General features: G+C 36.1%; 1 protein-coding gene across 5 annotated transcripts in view; it reads right to left on the bottom strand.

Moving 5' to 3' along the window:
- Window positions 1–19,883, bottom strand: part of PBX3 (PBX homeobox 3) — a 222,909-nt gene that overhangs the window by 49,283 nt on the left and 153,743 nt on the right. For 3 of the 5 annotated variants that reach the window (XM_082403322.1, XM_082403326.1, XM_082403325.1), the window contains exons 3-4: window positions 17,366–17,607; window positions 5,356–5,546 (exon numbers count right to left, since the gene is read on the bottom strand). In XM_082403322.1, coding sequence (XP_082259448.1) covers window positions 5,356–5,546; window positions 17,366–17,607 — 433 coding nt within the window. Of the gene's footprint in view, window positions 1–5,355; window positions 5,547–17,365; window positions 17,608–19,793 lie in introns of all 5 variants that reach the window. The other 2 variants (XM_082403323.1, XM_082403324.1) reach the window with 2 other exon arrangements.

Raw genomic sequence — 19,883 nt, 5'->3', positions numbered from 1 at the left:
AGTGACATTTAATCTGAGGCCTGGAGAATGTGTATAACTTAGTCAGACAAAGAGTAGAAGGAAGAGGAATGAGCGGAGGGAATGGTCTTCAAACAGGAAAAAAGCTTGGAAAGGTCAAAGGGCTAAAGGAGGCTAGAGCACAGTAAAAACAGGGAATATGTGAGATGAGTCTGGAAGGATGGACAAGGGCCAGATTACACAGGCTTAGTGGACCCCATATGGATTTCTGAATTTTATTTTAAGTGCAATCGGAAGTATTAAAGGTTTTAAGTTTTACATTTTAAAAAGATTATTCTGACTACTGAGAACAGCTGAAGGAGGGGATGAAAGGAAATGTAGAGATATTTAACGAGACAACTATAATGGTCAAATTGAGAGATGATGGTAACTTGGCATAGGGAGAGAATAATGGAAATAAAAAGATTCAAGGTCAAGTTGAAAGGTAAAAGCAATAGGACTTGATAATAAATTGGATGGGGGGGGGTGGGTGGGGAAGACAGAGAAGGAAGGTAAGGAAAAAAAAAAAAAAAACCATCAAGGATTTCTGGATTTTTCTGCTTCAGCAACTGCCTGGACTGAGGTATGGTTTGCTCAACAGGGAAAGAGTAGGGGAGGACAAATTCTTTGTTTTTACTGGGAGGGGGTGGCAGAATGTCAGAAGATCAAGTATTTGTTGACAATTTATTTCAAATAGCAAAAATGTCATTTACATTTGGGTTTTATTTTGAAGATTTTAAAGAATTCCAGCCTGAAAATTAGCATTTGTCAGATTTCACTTTAAATTCTCCAGTAACTGGAAAACACTTTCCCCAAACAACTTTCTTAATATTGCCTTACAAATAATCTTAATGATCTTAATTGTGATACCCTATACTCAGGAAATACAGCGTCAGTAGGCAGTTATAAATGTGTATACCCTATGAGATTCTTCTAGTTAAAATGATGTCACTAACGTGGCAGGTTAAGTATGTGATCTATGTTTCAACATTCAGGGAGAGTCAAGGGAGCAAGAAATCTCGATCTGATCAAAACATCTCAAGTTATGAGCCCTGAAACTTCTTAATTTCAATAATTTTTAGGAAGGTTAAACCATTGTTTCCTGAGGGATGAAGAATAGATTCAAGATCTATTTGGGAATTAAAATCAACAGGATTTGATGATGAATTGGATGGGGGAGGTGGTGAGGGAAGACAGATGAAAGAGAAGTACACCAAGAATAGCAATCAGCATTTTTGCAGGAGTCAGGCATTGCTTGACAAGAAAAACAAAGCCCTGACCTGGGGCACTTTGAAGAGGCACAGTCTGATGAGTGGGTAGCTGGGTGAGTAGGATGGAAAAGGTCTAGAATAGATACTGAAACTGTCAAACTTACAGATAATTACCTGGCCCACAGATAATGTTTGTTGAGACAACACAATAATGACCTGCTCATAAAAATCTAAGTTTCTGGCTTCTTATGAAAAATTGGAAGATCAGCCACACCAGGCCCACATCCTCAGAAGGCAACCACAGGCTAAAGCTAAGTGATGGCTGTCCCCTCAGATATGTACCCGTCTGCTCTAATCCTCACTGCCCCTCATCCAGCCACTCCCCTCAATTCCATTATATGTAAGTATGTGAGCTTGTGACTCAGTCTAAAACATGAAATCCAGCAGCAAGACCGAGTACAGTGGAGCAGATCACACAAGGGCATTTCTTTGGAAAATGAGGACTTACGAAAGGGGTAATGAGCAGAAACATATTGGGAAAGCAGAAATAAGTTTGGCTCATTTATCGACTTTACCTAGGAGTGGTTTTAGAAAACATCAAAAAATCTCAGAGAACAAATTTATGGGCAGAACAGAATACCTCACCACAGACAATCTGGCTGCATCCAAACTATGGCACTTCTACTAGAAGAATAGAGGGACCTACACAAATTTATTCCTAACTGTTCTGCACCGGTACATACTTCGGCTTGTCCAATTACCAAGAAAATGTGAGTATGGCTTTACAAAAAGCCAGAGTGAGCAAGGGAATCATATATCTGAATGAGCATGTTTGCCTAGAGCAGAAAAACCTTGCCTTCTCAGTGCAGAGGGCTTGCTAAGAGGCACTACAAGAACAGACGGAAGCAAAGCTCAGTATCTGCATTCACTTTAAGGCGTAACAGAGAACTCGGTCTTATACTTCATTTATTTTTTAGAAAAACATTCTGTAGAAAATGCCCATTAAGCATTTCCCCTAAGTTTCATTCCCCCCGGGGTTCACCACACTCTAAATGGCTATGCCTCAGGCCAGTGTGCAGTGGTGCATCAGTCCCAGGGCTGTGTCCCATCAGCATCACAACATTACTGACGGCAATCTCTGTGGGAGAAGCGGTTCTGCTCCAAGCTCTGCCACCGTCTCACCCTGGCTCTGCTCACTCTGGCTTGTTAACTTACTTTCTCTTCTTGGAAGAAAAATAAATCGTTTAGGTGTATACATTATGAATGCAGTCATGTTTTTTTTTTTTTAAAAAAAGAGCATGCATGTTGATAAGAATGGGAAAGTATCTGCAGAAATAAGGATAGCAATTGTGTTAGAAAAGATTCCTTTCTGAAGAAAGTACTTTTAAATATCTTTGTTACATAATGCTTTTAATTAAAATGCTCAACGTTGACAATTTAAAAATGTTTTTTGTTTTCTGATGCTACTTCCTTAACTATTTGAGCTATTATAAGTAGTAAGTGGAAATATTCATTCATCTGGTTAGTCAACAAATTATTTTTCTGCAGCCTATTATGTGTAAGACACTTGCTGGAATTGTGGGGAATCTAAATGTGTAAGACTTGGCCATTGCTTTCAATGACAATGTGACTTACTCGGGAAGAGAAGAAATGATCCTGAAAAACTGCAATAAAGGCAGTCTGAATGAAGTTCGGTCTGGAAAATTGTATAAACATAGTATCAGTGTTTAAGAGACGGCAACGACGAGTCCAGTGGAGTGCTTAAAGTAGGCTTCCTAAAAAGGGAGCATTTAGGCCAGGCCTGAAAGGCTGAGCAAGGTCTCACTAATGCAACAAACATGAGCACCAGCTCTGTTCCAGGCTGCATGCTACACATCCTCACAGATGACAATTCATTACTGGTGACCAAGTTGGGGAAATGGTTGGGAGAACAGGGTGTGCTGTGGAAGGCTGGAGGTGGAGGTGGAGGGGTGGTGGTGGAAGAGGTGGTTAGGCAGAGGAAAAGAATTCTCGTCAGAGGAAACAGATGAGACCAAGAGGTATCGCATTTTGGATTAAACACAGGAAAGAACAATTTAGTGATATATTAAGAGCACTAAAAATGTTCACATTTTGATCTAATAATACTATTTCTGAGAATTAATCCTTAGGAAATAATTCTAAAGATCAAAAAGGTTGAATGCATGAAGATTTTCACTGGAAGACTAATTCCAATAAAAATCTGTCTAAAATAGTACCTTCCCTCCATCATTTTCTCTCCCTTTACCTTGCTTTTATTTTTCCTCATAGCACTTACCATTCTATCACATTTCATTACATTATTGAACAGAATACTAAAGCATATTTGTTTACTTGTTTATTGTCTGTTTCCCCAAGTAGAATGTAAACTCAATTGGGGCGAGTATGTTAACCTATCTTGTTTACCTTTATAGCCTCAGCACAAATAAACATTTGCAGAAGGAAAGAAGAAAGGAATTGGAAGGAAGGAAGAAGTTATCATGGAAATTAATAGGGACAACTAAATGCTCAAAAATGAAGAAATGGCTAAGTTAATTATTTATCATATATCCATCTGGTAGACTTCAACAATTAACATTTAAAATAGGAGTTTATACTATATGAAAAATGTTTACCTATTCATGGTAAATTTTTTAAAAAGCAAACCAAATTATGCATATTGTACCATCACAAAGAACATTTAAAAAAAAAAAAAAGTACCACAAACCAGAAAGAATCTAAAACGTTCACAGTGACTCTTTTTTCCATTGGGTGGTAAAAAAGTGATTGTCTTTTATCCCTCATCCTTCTATTCTATACATTTTACAACTTTTCCATAGTGACCTTGGTATTTTTTAAATAGGAAAAATATAAAACTTAAACCTTAACAACAACAAAAAAGTAATTTGGGTGGGGGCAGGTCACATAAGGCCTCAAATGCCAGGTTAAGTAGTGTGCATGTGAGTTACCCAGCATTGAAAAGCTGCTATGGTTTTTAAGTAAAGCAATTAGGGCATCGTAAGAGGGCCACGGAGGATGAGTGGGAGAAGAGTAAGACTGGAATCAGGGAGAATAGTGGGAAGTTACTGTGGTAGTCTAGGTACAAAAGGATGAACGTGAACTGAGCAGTGCAAGTATGGATGGAAAAAAAGAGCTAGAACAAGAAATGTTGAAAACAAAGCACTGGCGAGTTCTAATGACTAATTCAGTACGGAAGAAGAAGGAACCAAAGGCGATACAGCGCTTGGCTTAACCAGGAGAACAGGAGTATAATCAGGTGGCATATGTTTCCTTATTTGGCTCTAAGGAAGAGCTCTGGCATGAAGATTGTTCCTCACATCTTGTTTTCCAGTTGAGATGCTAACTTACTTTCTTTAATATTGTAAAATTTGGACGATAATCATCACCTCTGTGAGATTCCAAGGGAGAGAAAACAAAACAAAATAGAAACCCCTTTCCAATGCTGAAGATTGATTGCAAGCTTTAGCAATGCCCAAGAGGCATCCCTGAAGAGGCAGCATATAGTAGGAACTTGACAGTTCCTCTGTTATGTCACCTAGTAGTTCTAACACACCATATACAATTTATTACCTAATCCCTGGGAAACTTGGTGACAGCTTCAGATAAAAGGGAAATATGTATCCTTACAGGGGAAACTCACAGGCTTTCTTCTTGATTTGGAAAAACAGAGTTTAGGGTTTTGTGGTAACTATAATACCACTTCCTTCTTAGGAGTATCAGTATCTCCAAGTATTTTTTTTCTAATATGCACAAGCAACGTAACATCAGGAAATTCTTAGAAAGCAAACCTGCATTAAAACAAAGTTACATACTGAACATTATCCTTAAAAATACTTTTTAGCATCAGAATTGAAAGAAAGGCAATGTATTACTAAGTCATTAGTAGCGGCACTAATCCTATTTGTTTCCTGAGCCACCAAATTGGCAGCTAATAGCACTACCACCCCCAGACAAGAAGAGGCTTGACAGTGCAGGCACCAGGAGGTGAATTACCTGTCCAATGTAGAGAAGAGCTCTTATAGCCAAATTAAAGAAGAATCTAAGACCAATTGGCCAGGATTACAGAAAATAATACACAAAGAGTGAAAAGAAAAATAAAGCCATGCAATAGATTTGTGGCCTCACATACCTGGCATCAAGGAACCTTGATCTTAAAATCATAACTGCTTCACAAGTGCTTTGTTTGAGCTGCATCTGAATGGAACTAAATTTTCGATGGATGATGCCCACCATTCTTTCAATCTCTTTTGGGGAAATGGGACGTGTTCTACTCTGCTCTCGGAGAAGGTTCATCACGTGTGTAGTGAATTCATTACATGCCTGTAAGGGGAAAAAAATCACTCCTTAGGAATCTGGTATTTTATATTATCACACCCAGACATTAACTCATCTGAATTTCTACCTCATTTGCAGTTGCCAATGGCATTATGCAGTAGGTAGGGTAAAATGAAAACTAAGACACTTGTGAAATGGCAGTGATAGTTAGATGGGGCACAAGAATTCTGAAACTATGAATGGCCAGGCATGCAAGGGAAGCACAGCACTCAACTGCCCTTCCCACCACCCTTGTCCCTGTTCCAAGATGAGGTTTTCCCACTGGAGGATGCTCTCTACCAACTCCTATATGTAAGTACAAATATATGTTAATTGTTAAAACTAAGCACCTCCTATTTTCTTTGGGGTTTTACATTTATTCAACAAATGTTTACTGAAGCACTATGAAGTTCAAACTCCTCCAAGAGCGATTAAGGACACATAAATGAGCAAGATGTGGACCTGACTTTCAGTGCAATAAAATATATAAAAAATGAATTCTTAAACAAGGCAGACCATGTAAAGTATCACAGGAAAATATGAATAAGTGCTTCCTAAGTTCCAAGGAGGAAGTATTCTCATCTGGAAGCAGAGATCACTTCATGGCACAAGGGACATTAGGGCTTTAAAGAATGGGTAAGATTTTTGAAAGGTGGAATAAAGGTGGAAATCAAGAGGAATTCCAGGCACAAGAAAAAATCCTGGAAATCATGGTATGTAGCAAGTCCAGAGGGACAGAGAGAATATGTAAAGGAGAAGAGGGAATTCAGATTTGCACTAGCATGTAAAGGGCCTCTGATACCATGCCAATGTCCTACTATAATTCAGCTGTGGTGTGGGCCTTATTTGTGGATATACGCCATTCCTAAAACATGGGTCAAGCAGCTCAGCTCCTCAGGGGAGGGGCAGCAGGAAAATAAGGATCAGATTTGGGTCTCAAACTTTTTAGTTAACAATCCTCAGTCCCTGTCTCTTTCAGCCCACCTATATTCTTTAAATCTATAAAACCACATAACTGGGCCTACACAGAAATCCAGTATTGCCTTGGTAAATAAAACATCTGTCTGTATCTCTGGATAAAAAGAACATCTTCTGGCATTTTTGTTTAAAATAAAGACAGGAGATTCTGCACCTTACTGCACAGATGCCCCTAGTAGGTTGAGCAGACAGAACAATCATTGATCATGGCAAGATGCATTTTGAAGATATAATAATGTCCACTTCCCTACAGATATCCTGAATGTACAGCAAATGATGGTTTTTCTAACTGCTCATTAGAGAACTAACCTTTTAAGTACACTGGGTGTTTCAGTTACTTTAAGCTTTTATGGAGCTTTTATATAAATATTTCTAAGGTGAGGTAAAATGAGTCTGGGGTACCAAAGTTTTTTTTAAATATGTTTAAGTCTTAAGAATTTTAAAGTTCCTTGTGAGTGGTGACTCTGGGATTCTTCAGAGTATAGATTTGTGCAACACACACAGTAGGCATCCAATAAACATCTATGGATTGGTGGGGTTTTGTATTACAATTCAAGAGTAATATTGATTAATATCTGTAAATACATTATCCCTGAACCTTTGTAAGTGAAGGATTTTTAACCTGCAGTCCACAGATAGGTTTAGAATGTCCATGACTCCCTGAAATCTTATTCAAGTTGTGCGCACAATTTGTCTTTCCCAAGGGGACAATCTGTGGGGTTTTTGTTTGTTTTTGTTTCAGATTCTCAGCCAGTCTATAACTTTAAAAGGCTAAGAATTACTGTCCTAGGTTATGGCACAGTAAAACATAAAGGAACTTTGCAGCTCTAAAACCGGAAGTTCTTTCCATCTTTAAGGAAACCATAATAAAGAAAAGTAAATTTAAGATTTTCTCCACTATATTGTCAACTTAAACTATTTTGTGCCAAGCTGAAAATAGATGGTCACCCTGTCAAGAAATATATGTACAGATCTTTTTTTCTTGTACAATACTTTCCCTAAAGAGATGTTCGTATAATTTCAAATTACCTAATTTAATAAACACTAGCCCTCAGTTTTCTTATTAGTAAAATGAAGGAAAGTAAACTAGAACAGCAAACCGGAATCATCAAGCTCTGATATAGACTTCTATAGCTAGTTCCAAAAAATGTTAATACAGTATGTTTGGGAGATGTGGGGTGAACCAAAATTTTAAATGCTTTTTTTTTTTTGAGGGGGGTGGGGGCAGGATTCCTCAGTACTTCCAGTATGCCAATATGCATCATAAATCTTCAAAGGAGAATGGTATATCCAACTTTTCCCAAATAAATTTGGTCACAAAACCTCTTTTCTCTAGAGCAGTGCTGTCTAAAAGAAATACATTGTGAGCCACATATGAAAAAAAATATGGGGGGGGGGTCATTTAATGTTTTTTCTACTGCACTGATTATTTTCCAAATGTGTTTTATTTTTCTCAAATGAAATGTAAAATTTTTCTAGTAGCCACATTAAAAAATAAGAATCAGGTGAAATTAATTTTAATAATATATTTTATTTAACCCAATATATGAAAAATATTAACATTTCAACACATAATCAAGATCTTTAGATAACTGTTAATGAGATACGTTACATTCTTTTTTTCATACACTTTGAAAACCAGTATATATTTTACATTTACAGCACATCTCAGTCCAGATTAGCTAGATTTCAAGGGCTCAATAGCTACATATGACTAGTGGCAACCGTATTGGACAGCACAGCTCTACAGCATCTTGTGGACCAATGCACTAAGTAAGAAAATCTCTTTGGGAAACAGTATACTTAGTAATCTTAGATGTTTCTTTTTTATTCTTCATCACCATGCATTCACACAAACCCACAAAAAAAAAGGCAGTTTCACTTAGGAATGTCCTTGATGAAGCAAGAGAAATTATTCATTTTATTACATCTCAATCCTTGACTATGACTTTAATATTCTGTGTGATAAAACGGGAAACACATCAAAAGCACTTCAATTGCTTATCAAAGGATGGTTGTCTTGAGAAAAAACACTTGTGTGATAGTTTAAGTTGTGAGCCGATGCTGTCTTTTTCATGGAACACCATTTTTATTTGAAAGCAAAATCAAGAAATTATTATAATTATTCAGACTTGGGTATTTGGCAGATATTTTCTCAAAAATGAACCAAGCAAGCCTGTCACATCAAGGAAAACAGCTGACAATAGTTGTGCCAATGATGAAATTTGACTTTTCAAGTGACAATTATAATTTTGGAAAACTTGCATCCACTACCTTGAGCTTGATAGTTTCCTAGTAGACTTTCTGATTAATTTGGTGTTGATATTAATAAATATGATATTTTGATATTATATAATGTAAAGTGTTAACATTAGAAGATGTACATAACTCAGTGAAACAATATTTTCCAAATGATCAAAGCATGATGTTACAAAATAATGCATAGGTAGAAGATCCATTCAAAGTGCACACTAGACCAATTTTAAAGGAATTTAAAGGATTTTTTTTTTTAAAGGAATCCCTTTAAAGGAATTTTAAAGGATTTTAAAGGAAGGGAGTACAAAAAGTTGATATGATTTCAGACTCATTATAACTAAACTTTAAGACAATACAACTTGTCAAGTTTTGGTATAATATCAGAGAAAAGTATCCATAATTATCAGAAAGGCTATTAATACACTCCTCCCTTTTCCAATGACATCTTTGTGTGAGGCCAGGTGTTCTTCATATACTTCAACCACATGACATGAGACTGATGGTAGAAGCACATATAACAATCCAGGTGACTTCTTTTAAGCCCAACATTAAAAAGTTTTGCAAAAATGTAAAAACAATGTCACTCTTCTCACTAAATGTTGAGGGTTTTTTGTTTTTTTGCAAACACAGGCTTTTAAAAATATTATAGTGAATAGATAATAGTTTATTATTGTTTCTTAAATACATTTATTTTTTCACAGTTTTAACTTCTATTATAATAAATGTTGATAGATATAACCCACTGAACAAAAGCTCTTAGGGGGTCTCCAATAATTTTTAAGAATTCAAGTCCTGGGCTTCCCTGGTGGCACAGTGGTTAAGAATCCGCCTGCCAATGCAGGGGACATGGGTTCGAGCCCTGGTCCGGGAAGATCCCACATGCCGCGGAGCAACTAAGCCCATGAGCCACAACTACTGAGCCTGCGCTCTAGAGCCCGCGAGCCACAACTACTGAAGCCCGCGTGCCTAGAGTCCATGCTCTGCAACAAGAGAAGCCACCGCAGTGAGAAGCCCACGCACCGCAGTGAAGAGTAGTCCCTGCTCTCCGCAACTAGAGAAAGCTCGCGTGCAGCAACGAAGACCCAACGCAGCCAAAAATAAATAAATTAAATAAATAAATTTTTAAAAAAAATGAATTCAAGTCCTAAGACCAAAAGTTTGAGAACTAGCTGTACTGGAGTATTTCTAATTTGCACATGTAACAATGCTAATTCCTACAAACCTAGCTCACATATTATGGTAACATATATCTATGACAGAGTGAATGTCTTGATAAATAATTCAAGACTCCTGTGTGTGATACCTGAGGATTTTTGTTTTTTGTTTTTTGTTTGTTTGTTTCAGTTTTCCTCTGGCTCTCAGTTTTTCTCCGGCTATATTTTAATCTCTTCAGAATGAATGTTTGCCTATCGTTTCTAAGAAGCAGCCACAGGCTTGTGTGAAAAACAAGTGTTAAAAGCAAAAAGTTTCTGCATCTAAAAACTCATAATTTCCAAAAACATTTGCTGAATGTCTCACAACTTATTAAGTGAAGTCATCTATGAATGCAAATGCTGATTAGCAATTTGGCAATAGCCCAACATTCACAGAATTCACATAGCTTTTCTTTAAACCAGTAGTTCATACATGATTAATTAGAACATCTCATTTATGTAGTGTGCACTTTAGCTCATTACTCTAAGTAAAATTCGTTAAGTATTTACATTTAGATAATTAAAATCCGGGTACACCCTTAAGAAAGATGCATACACTTTAGGCAAAGTGATTTTTTTCCTTTATACCACTGAAAGTAAATTACAGCCTCATTTACAGCATCATGTGTACCAGTTTCAGAGCAGAGCACAGTACTGCCTCATCTCCGGATCCTTAAAAGATATACATTTTTTAAACATATAAGTGCAGTAAGAATGATCAAGTGATTGCAGAGTTGTTTTGAAGGGCCACCCAACCACACACTAGCATCGATGTTGTTTATAATGTAAGATGCTCACTTCATTTATCATATCCTCTGTCATACCTACAAGACTATATTATTAAAATAGACATTGGAAAAAATTTTCATTGCCTTATTATTTTTCCAAGTAAAATTGTCAGTTAAGAATTTTCTGGTCAATGTCCACAATACAAATGTAGAAACAGCTTGGTTATTTGGGAGATTTAGGAAAGAAGAGTTTTGATTCCTTGAATTTTCTGATTTACGAGTAATGGCAAAAACCTCTTTTTCTCTTAATCCAGCTGTTGAAAATTATCTAGGATGCATTGTTTTACATCCTAGATAATTTCTGTTTACAATGTAACAAAAATGTATGTTTTGTTTAAAACATACATTGTAATAACATAAAGTCAACAAAAAGTGTGGAATGGCTTCATCTGATAAAAAACATTTTCAACCAATTCTTATTATGAGCCTTTCTCTCCTTGCCATTTGTTCCTTTCTCCTTAAAAATACAAACCAAGTAATATAGTGGAGGATTTGAAATATCTGGATTTTTTATAATGTTGTTAATGATATTTGTTAGCTAGTAAAACTATATCCTCGATATCTATATGTATTTGGATTTACACTCAAAATTAGTTTTCAGGGTTTTGTTTGTTTTGTGGTGATGCTTTTTTCGGTGGTGAATTCAAGATTCAACCCCTTTCTTGCCTGTAAGTTCACATCATTGAACATAAAAATGTAAAATCAGATGGTGGGCAAGCACTTATTTTTGAGTAAGTTTTAAAATGGTTCATGATCAAATCTAAAAACTGAACTGGCCTTCTGTAACCATCTAGAGAAGCTGATTGCAGACAACAGATCATAACACTCTCTATTCTAAAAATCCACTCTTCAAAGAAAGAATAAATCTCTATTTAAAAGCTGATGATTCTCAAATTTGCAAGCATCCGTTTTCTAGATGTCTTTATGACCTTGCAAGTAACTCTAGTCCAGTATTATAGATTTTGTATTTATGTAATGCTTCTTAAATCAACAAATTATTCTTGTTTTAGGATAAGAGTCAACACTGAAAGATACTTTCTAAGCCAACTAGAATGAGACCAATATACCTAAGAAACAGCTGCAAAGATGAAATATCTATCTTTTTTTTAAATCGGAGTACAGATGGTTTACAATGTTGTGTTAGTTTCTGCTGTACAGTAAAGTGAATCAGTTATACATATACATATAACCACTCTTTTTTAGATTCTATCGTACCTCAACAAGTAGCAGCGTAATCACATGGTTTATGGACCTATCTCATGAGGGTTTTGTAAGTATTATATTATATAATACATGTTAAGTTCTTTGAAGAGTCTGGAACACAATTAACACTTAATAAATGGCAGTTATTGTTGAAAATAGAAATGACAATTTTATGAAATTCATATTGTGTGTGTCATTCTGCAAGTAAGTCCCTACTCTGATTACCTAATACAGTTGTGTCTTCCCATTGCCAGAATAAATATAAACACTGCTTCCAAAGAAATTGAAAAAAAAAGAAAAGTATTCAAATATAAAACAATTCATTTCATTAATCAAGTTTGTGGTCAAAGATACATTTGGTACAAAGAGCCAATAGACTAGAAACTTGGAGAAAAAAAGGGAACACTCAAACACTCCTTCCAGCCAAGGAAAAGACGCAGCGTGAAAGCTGACAAGAAGTAAAACCCTTCTCTTGGAGCAATGAATGACAAAGTCTTGCTTGGGAAAATGAAATATAAAGTTTACATCAGGTAATACCCTTTTACCTTTCCTGCTATTTTTTTTTTTTTTTTTTTTTTTTTTGCTATTAAGAAAATAGCAAAATGGGATTAGGAGTTTGTGGGTTACACAATCTCTAATGTAATAACATCAGCATTTTAAAACCTGATTAAAAAAAAAATTCTTTACAAGCAAAGGAGATCTTACCAGCAAACATAAACACACAATGTTGAGAGCCTCAAAAAGCACAAGGCCATGCCTTTAAGTGGTTTAGGTTGCACACTCATTCTCCATTCCCCGTGCAATCCCCTGTAATCTGAAAGTCCTCTATTAGCTAAACAGTACCTAATTGGTCTTGAGCACATTGAGTGTACATGCGTGGCTCGAGTGCTTTACCTGATTTGAGGTGAATTCAAAAGACATCTGCGAACTCAGAAAGCAGGTTCCCAGATGTTTGGAGGAGGGTTGGGACCCTTACAACACTTTTGCCTTCAGCAAAAATGTATTTCAATATAATTATAGGAGATAGCTTTCAATATGTCATCTCTATTATAGCAGCTGTAAATTATGAAGTGAATTGCTTGTGTACAAGCACTTCTTCTGGTACAAGCAAAGTGGGAGAGCTGCATAAGGCATGATATATATCTTTTCTTTTTTAACTGAGAACAAATCTCTAAGTCAAATTTCATTTGCAAAAACCAATGTATCCATTTCCCTTTGGTAGAGAGGTAGAGGAAACAAGACCCTCAATTCCTTAAAACAGGCTTCCCAGGACCCTTGGCTCAAGTTCATTAGGAATTCACCTATTCTAATAGTCGGGCCTTTAATCATAAGAGCATATTTGAAAGATACAGTAAAAACATTTTTCAAAACTTGTAGCTAGTCCCATCCCATAGTTCAGGATGCCATATAAGCCTCCATTGCCTGGCTGCCTTTGGGTCTCATAATTATTTGGGGATCCCGTGTGTACAAAATAAAAAATTTGTTTTCCTCCTTTTAAAACAAAAAACGTGTAGCTAATCAACAAGAAGACAAAGAAGCAACCAGGTTTTCCTCCCAGCTAAAGAGGAAGGCAGTGCAACCAAGACAAAAGCATTACAACACAGTTGCTGCAAGCTTTGAAAAATTATATTCCTCTTGGTTGTCAGGATCAGCAAAAGTAAAATAGTTTTGGTTTTCCTTTTAGGTGATAGTAATATTCAAGAATCTTACTTTAATGTATAGTCTATGCCTAATATTTCAAAAGCATTTGTAAGTGAATCTAGATGGTTCTCATTAAGAAGCACTACATCTGAACCTATGTAATGTAAACACATGATCAAAGGACATTTTCTGGAGAAAAAAAAAAGGACAGGATTTTAAAAAACAGTACCATTCCTAAAACATACACAGAAAGCTGAGCCTTGCAGCTTGGATTTAATTTTGCTCTAACTGTAGCTCTAGTCTGCTTAGCTTTGTAAATGTGGCTGCGTTTATAAGGTACTTTAATTTACTGCAGTGGTGGTGGTTGTTAATTTTATGGCAATCTAAATCTAAACAGGCTTCAGATACATTTTCATTACAGCTTCATTGCAAAACACAGTGGAGTGAACAGCTCTAAAATTCCAATGTAGTTTATTTCTTTTAGTAAAAGACTCAACACAATTTTCTGACAACGCCTCTGCCTTAACATATATGTTCTTCCTATTTACTAATAAGCTTTCTGTCACTCAAAGTACCCATGTTCATGTACTTTTAGGAGGAAAAATATAATGTCTGTAAAGTGATTGAAATAGTTGTTTATTTTTCTATCTCTACTCTGATCCTATTCCAAATGCAATCCAACATGGGAAAATAAGAGAAAAATCAGAACGTATCTGAATTATTCGCAAACTGTAATTGTTAAAAACAAGATAAGAGACCCAAAAGGGAGTCACTTTTGCTATGCCCCAAGTTCCAGCGTCTCCTAGGAATGTAATCTTAAACCAGTCAATCTGGAACTACTGGGCCAGCACCCGTGAGGTCATCTGCCTGACGGACCCTGCCAGGACCTAAGGGAAGGCGACCTTGCCACAACGGACCCTCTTTTTGCTAGTATCACTTCCTCGTCCCGCTCTTGTCTGCCTGTAAGAGTCTTTCATTTCGTACAGCTCCTGGGAGCTCCTTTCTATGTGCTAGATGAGATGCTGTTCAATTCATGAATCGCTGAATGAAGCTCATAAGATCTTTAAAATTTACTCAGTTGTATTTTATTCTTTAACATACATAAGTTGCAGCATAATTCAATGGAAAAAGAAGGCATATTGTCAGAAACTGATTTCAAAACCCGATTCTGACACTAACTAGATGTGTGACACTGGACAAATTACTTCACCTAAGTCTCATTTTCTCATCTGTAAAATGTAAATTATAATACCACCATCTAGTTTAGAAATGCCACCCCTTCACCTCACTTAGTTCTTCGTAGCCCTTATAGTAACTCCAAAGTATATCCCTGAAAGTTCTATCCCAGATAAAGCCCTGTATCCCAAAATTTGAAAAGAAAAGACCATCTTATGTCAACTCACTGATCCGAACAAACTTAGGAACTACAGAGAGAAGAGCAATAAAAGCCAGCTTCAAAGACAGCTCAAGAGAACTAAATGCTGCTATGTTCTTTCTAAAACAATTCGGAAGCTACAGGAGAAAATTTGTAAACTAAATTTCTGTTGAATCAGCCAACTAGTCATCATACTCTATTTGTCCATAATACTGCATAGATTTCATATTAATATATCTATATTTTTCCTTCTGAAAGTGTTAAAAATGAGAAAGGAAATATACATTCAGTGGTTTTTTATTAGGCTACTGAACATATCTAGAAATAAGATTCATGATTACATTTTAAATGTTTGATATTTAAAACAAAAATACATACTGTAGATTAGTCTATGAAGAACTTGTGTGCACATGTGTATTTTTAAAGCAAACAAAACAAAACAAAAACCTTGGTGAAAATGACTGACGCCAGCTTCACCCAACTTCCAACAGGGCTGAAGGGAGAAGATAAGGAGGCTGGTGTGAAGAAACATGGCAGAAGATAGTAAGTAATCACCTTAATTTCTCAGCTAAAAAGATGAGCCATTTGACCCCTAATACTATAGATCTTTCCACGCAAGGTGACTCATAGTATTTATTTAGTGAGTACGTACAGATGTATTTAACATAAAGTTATGCAATTAGGGTTATACTACAAATTAGAGTCATTTTCTACTGTTTATGCTAAAGGGCAACCTTTTCAACCATGACTTACTTTGTTTACTCTCAATTATTCATATGTCAAATCAGAAAGCTCAATTTTTTTCATATATATACACAAGACCACTTTTCCAAAATTCTTATTTGCGTATCTTCTACCAAAAATTATTCCTATGAATGAGACTAGAGATACAGTATGAGATCCCAGAAAGCCTACTCAGAAAAAAGATAACATCTTATAATATTAATTTATATTGTATTTTAACATAAAGCTACATAAATCCTTCTACCATTCCTCAAAACACACTCACCTCTGGGACAGAATCCAGCATTGTTTTAATAATACCATATCCAGAATATTAGAGAAGGCAATGAAAATAATAACATATACAACTGAAACTTTACAGGGAACTTAGAAGAAAAATCAATATTAAAACTGACCAGGGCATCACACTAAGGTGTTTGGACTTTAATAAATGCCTGACTACATAGTGAAGTATTTATGGGTGAAATGACATAATGCCTAGGACTTATTTTAAAATACTCTACCCACCCCCCAAAAAAAGAGTGGGGGCAAGGGAAGATAGACAAAATAAGATTGGCAAAATGCTGATAACTATTTACCTGGATGATGAGTATCTAGGCAGTTCCTTATTTTAGGTTGAACTCTATAAAACTGCCAATACACAACTGTTTATGACCTTAAAACTTGTTAATTTCATAACATTCAGCTTAATATTCTCTTTTATTTTGGGCACATTTAAACATTTCCATAATAATTTTTTTTTAATTACCTTTCAGTGAGAATTCCTCAAACTAAGCAGGTTTTTAGCCTTAAACGAACAACTAAAATATGTTTAAAATGAACCACCAACATTTTACCTTGTCTCACTGAATGTAAGACTTACTTATTTTCCCCCACATTTTAGCATCTCTGACGTTTGGAAGCATTTTACTATCAACGGCATGTTATACTTCAATTGGGCAGTTAATTTTTTCTTGGTGGTGGTACATAACACCATGATACGGCTTAAAATCAAAGATATCTTAGATTCAAAGAAGTATAGTTAATATAATTGCTGAGAATAGCATTTTTAATCCATACTTTCTTTCTAATCAGGAATTTAGCACACAATGCCTAGCGTTCCCTGCCCCAGGAAACCTGTAATTATCTTGGGAGGTCTCCTCAGAGAGAAAGGCCAGAACCTGCTTACTTTGTGAAGTTAGCTCCCTCCCTTCAGCCTGGCATAATCCTGAAGAATTAATTCCTAGGAGGATTCTGTAGCTCACCGCATAGCAGGCAGAGCTCACTATGCAATGCTTCCCTTTACAAGTTGTTATAATAGCTATGAACGAGGCCAGTGCATAACTGTTAATGATATAGAGCTTTGACGAGCACCAAGCAGTGAGGTTAGAGGGGAAGGATGGCTGCAGGTGTGGTAGTAAGGGCATGTAAATGTGAGGAATGAGTAAAACAAGTCGATGGGATAAAATAGGTTTAGCTTCACCTCTAATATTGCAAAGGGACTTCATTTCATGAATCCAACAATTCACTTGGATTTTTGCATTGACCTTATTTATTCTCCTCTTTCTGTTAACACCTACCCCTCACAGCCCTCAGAATTAGTTAGCGCAGTCTGTCAGAAGAGCAATAGAGGGTTTGTGTAGGACTATGAGAGTGGCGGCTGCTGACCTGTTCATATTTCTCCAGTTCTGTGTGATAGATTTGTCTGATCTGGGTCAATTTGGCTCTGTAATCTGAGTGTTCAATAGAGTTATCTGAAGAACCTCCAGAGGCTGCCGCGGCTGCAGCTGCTGCCGCCGATCCCCCACCTTTCTCAGGACCTGAAACCCCTTCTGCCAAAAGCATATTGTCCAGTCTCATTAGCTGGGGATCGGGAGGGTCCTCCTCCTGGGCTCCTCTGATGCTGAGACCTTCAAGGAAAGAGAGAGAGAGACAGAGAGAGAAGAAGCGAGAAACAGGACAAACAGTGTGAGTATTTTATTTATTTGAGTAAATGATCAAACAACATCAGTGCACTACAATTCATTCTGAGAATGTCATTGCTCACATTTTATCAATAAGCATAAGTAAGTATGAAAATTCTTACTTCTGTGAAATTTCTAGTATGACCCTCTCTCAATATATCCCATATTGGATCCTTGGAAAAAAGTAACCCTGGCTTCTCAGAATATTCTAACAGCCAATCTTCCCGGTTTCAGATGATTTAAGCAAAAATGGAAAGGGGTAAAAAATTCAAGATTTTGAGAAAGAAAAAAAATAATTCCAAGGATATAAAACAAACTCATCAAAAGGTAGTTATTTTGTTTCTCCATACAGTTGGAAAAACAGAATTTAAAATCCCATAATTAATTCACAAGCTATATCCAAAAATTAGAATATAAACAGGATTAGATGGGCTTTTCCATCATGTAACTTCAGGGAGAGAAGAGAAATACATACATTATAAGGGTAATTGGCTATGCTTTAAAAATATATATTATTAAATGAATTTGTTAAGCAACTGCCAGCAAACCATAAAACCAGGACACTACATACAGTATTGAAAATATACCATCAACATGGCAATACAGTGCTGGCTGGACACAGCAGTCTCAATCTAATTTTGCTTTTAAATCAAGAACTTCCTAAGTGATGCCCAGTCAGCAACCTCATCTGAGTACTATAGATCCCAGCTGACAATTCATAGGTTTAATCAGGTCACATAGGCTTTCTGCCAAGATGTTTTCAACAACACAGAAGACAAAGTTTTAAAATAATTATCATGGTATAAAAAGCGGTGGAGTCATGACAGCTCAAAATCAGCATTTTCATTAATGTGTAACATAATCTAAAATATCCCAGCCCAATTAACCTCCGTAAATCTGTTTAAAAGTAGGTTCCCCATACTAGTTACAAGGCATCTTGGGGAAGGGGCGGTGGGGGAGGAAGTTGGCATCTTGCAGGTCTGCATTTGGTGTCTGCCTTTTGCGTCTGTGCCTGTTGTTGTTTATCCACAGTGGTGCACACTCTGCGTCTAGTGTAACTTAACATGACAGTAACATCTATAAGCTGCCAAGTACTCAACTGAGCACCAGCTCTGCGATTTTATATGCTAACCTAAAACAACCATCAATTCTTTTTAAGAACAGATTTCATTCCTAGATGCCCTGAATTATACCCACAGCATGACAGAGCTCTTGGTTGCCTTAACTCAAATGAACAACTTTAATATCCTCCCTCAAAACACTTTAAAGCTGTCACTTTCATTTAAAAATATACTTCAGAATAATTTCAACTGGGTAATAAAACTAACTCACAATAATTTAAAATTATATCTGTTGCCTGTTCAGAGGTAAATAAATAAAGTTTGAAAACCACAACATACTAAGACAATAAATTCATTTAGGGAACCAAAAAGTTAGATAACTCTCTTAAATAAGATAAAATTGGTATCAACACATTGCTGATAATTAAAGATAGAAAAACGTGTATTTGCTATTTCTTCTAGATCTAGAAGAAATTGCCAAATATTGGCTACATTAGTATTTTTAATTTAGCATCTTTGATTTTCTTCCCTTCACTTTGTTAGATGTTAAAATCTCATGGCCTAGAATGCTTGTAGTTCCACATACCAAGTTTTCTGTGCATTTGGCATGAAGTAAGGACTCACTGAGGAACATCTTATCTTGCACTTTGGACTCTGTTTCATTTTTATATTATTTGTTTGGGAGTTCCTTAAGTTTCTCCTTTTTAGACTAAATTTTTGCTCATATTTTCGTATTTGTTGTTTCTTTTTTGTATTTACAGATATTGATGTTTCTCCTGGAAATGTATGTTTTTAATCTACCTTCAAGGTTCTTCCGGGTTTCTAGTTTTCCCCTTGTACTTATACATATTGATCTTTTCCCTATGGACATTGGTGAGGTTCTGTAATAGTAAATCAACATACATAGTCAAAGTTATTACACTCCCCTGAACAGTGTGGCAAACAAGAAAAGATGCTCAATGACTAATACACAAGGAAATAGACTATAAGGAAGATAGAAGAAGGAAATTTGTCAGGAAGAAATGCAAAGGACACAAAGTAATCACCCATCTATAGCTCTATTATACGTACCTAATATGTATATAACACCACCATACCAGTAGGAAGCAGCCCTTAAATTCAACAGTAGTGGATACATATAAAAATAATTGTAAGTATGTA

The sequence above is a fragment of the Balaenoptera borealis genome (genome assembly GCF_965194805.1).
Source record: "Balaenoptera borealis genome assembly, chromosome: 8".
Classification (NCBI taxonomy): domain Eukaryota; kingdom Metazoa; phylum Chordata; class Mammalia; order Artiodactyla; family Balaenopteridae; genus Balaenoptera; species Balaenoptera borealis.
The sequence above is the reverse complement of the archived record's forward strand: the minus strand, read 5'-3'. Positions and strand labels throughout refer to the sequence as shown.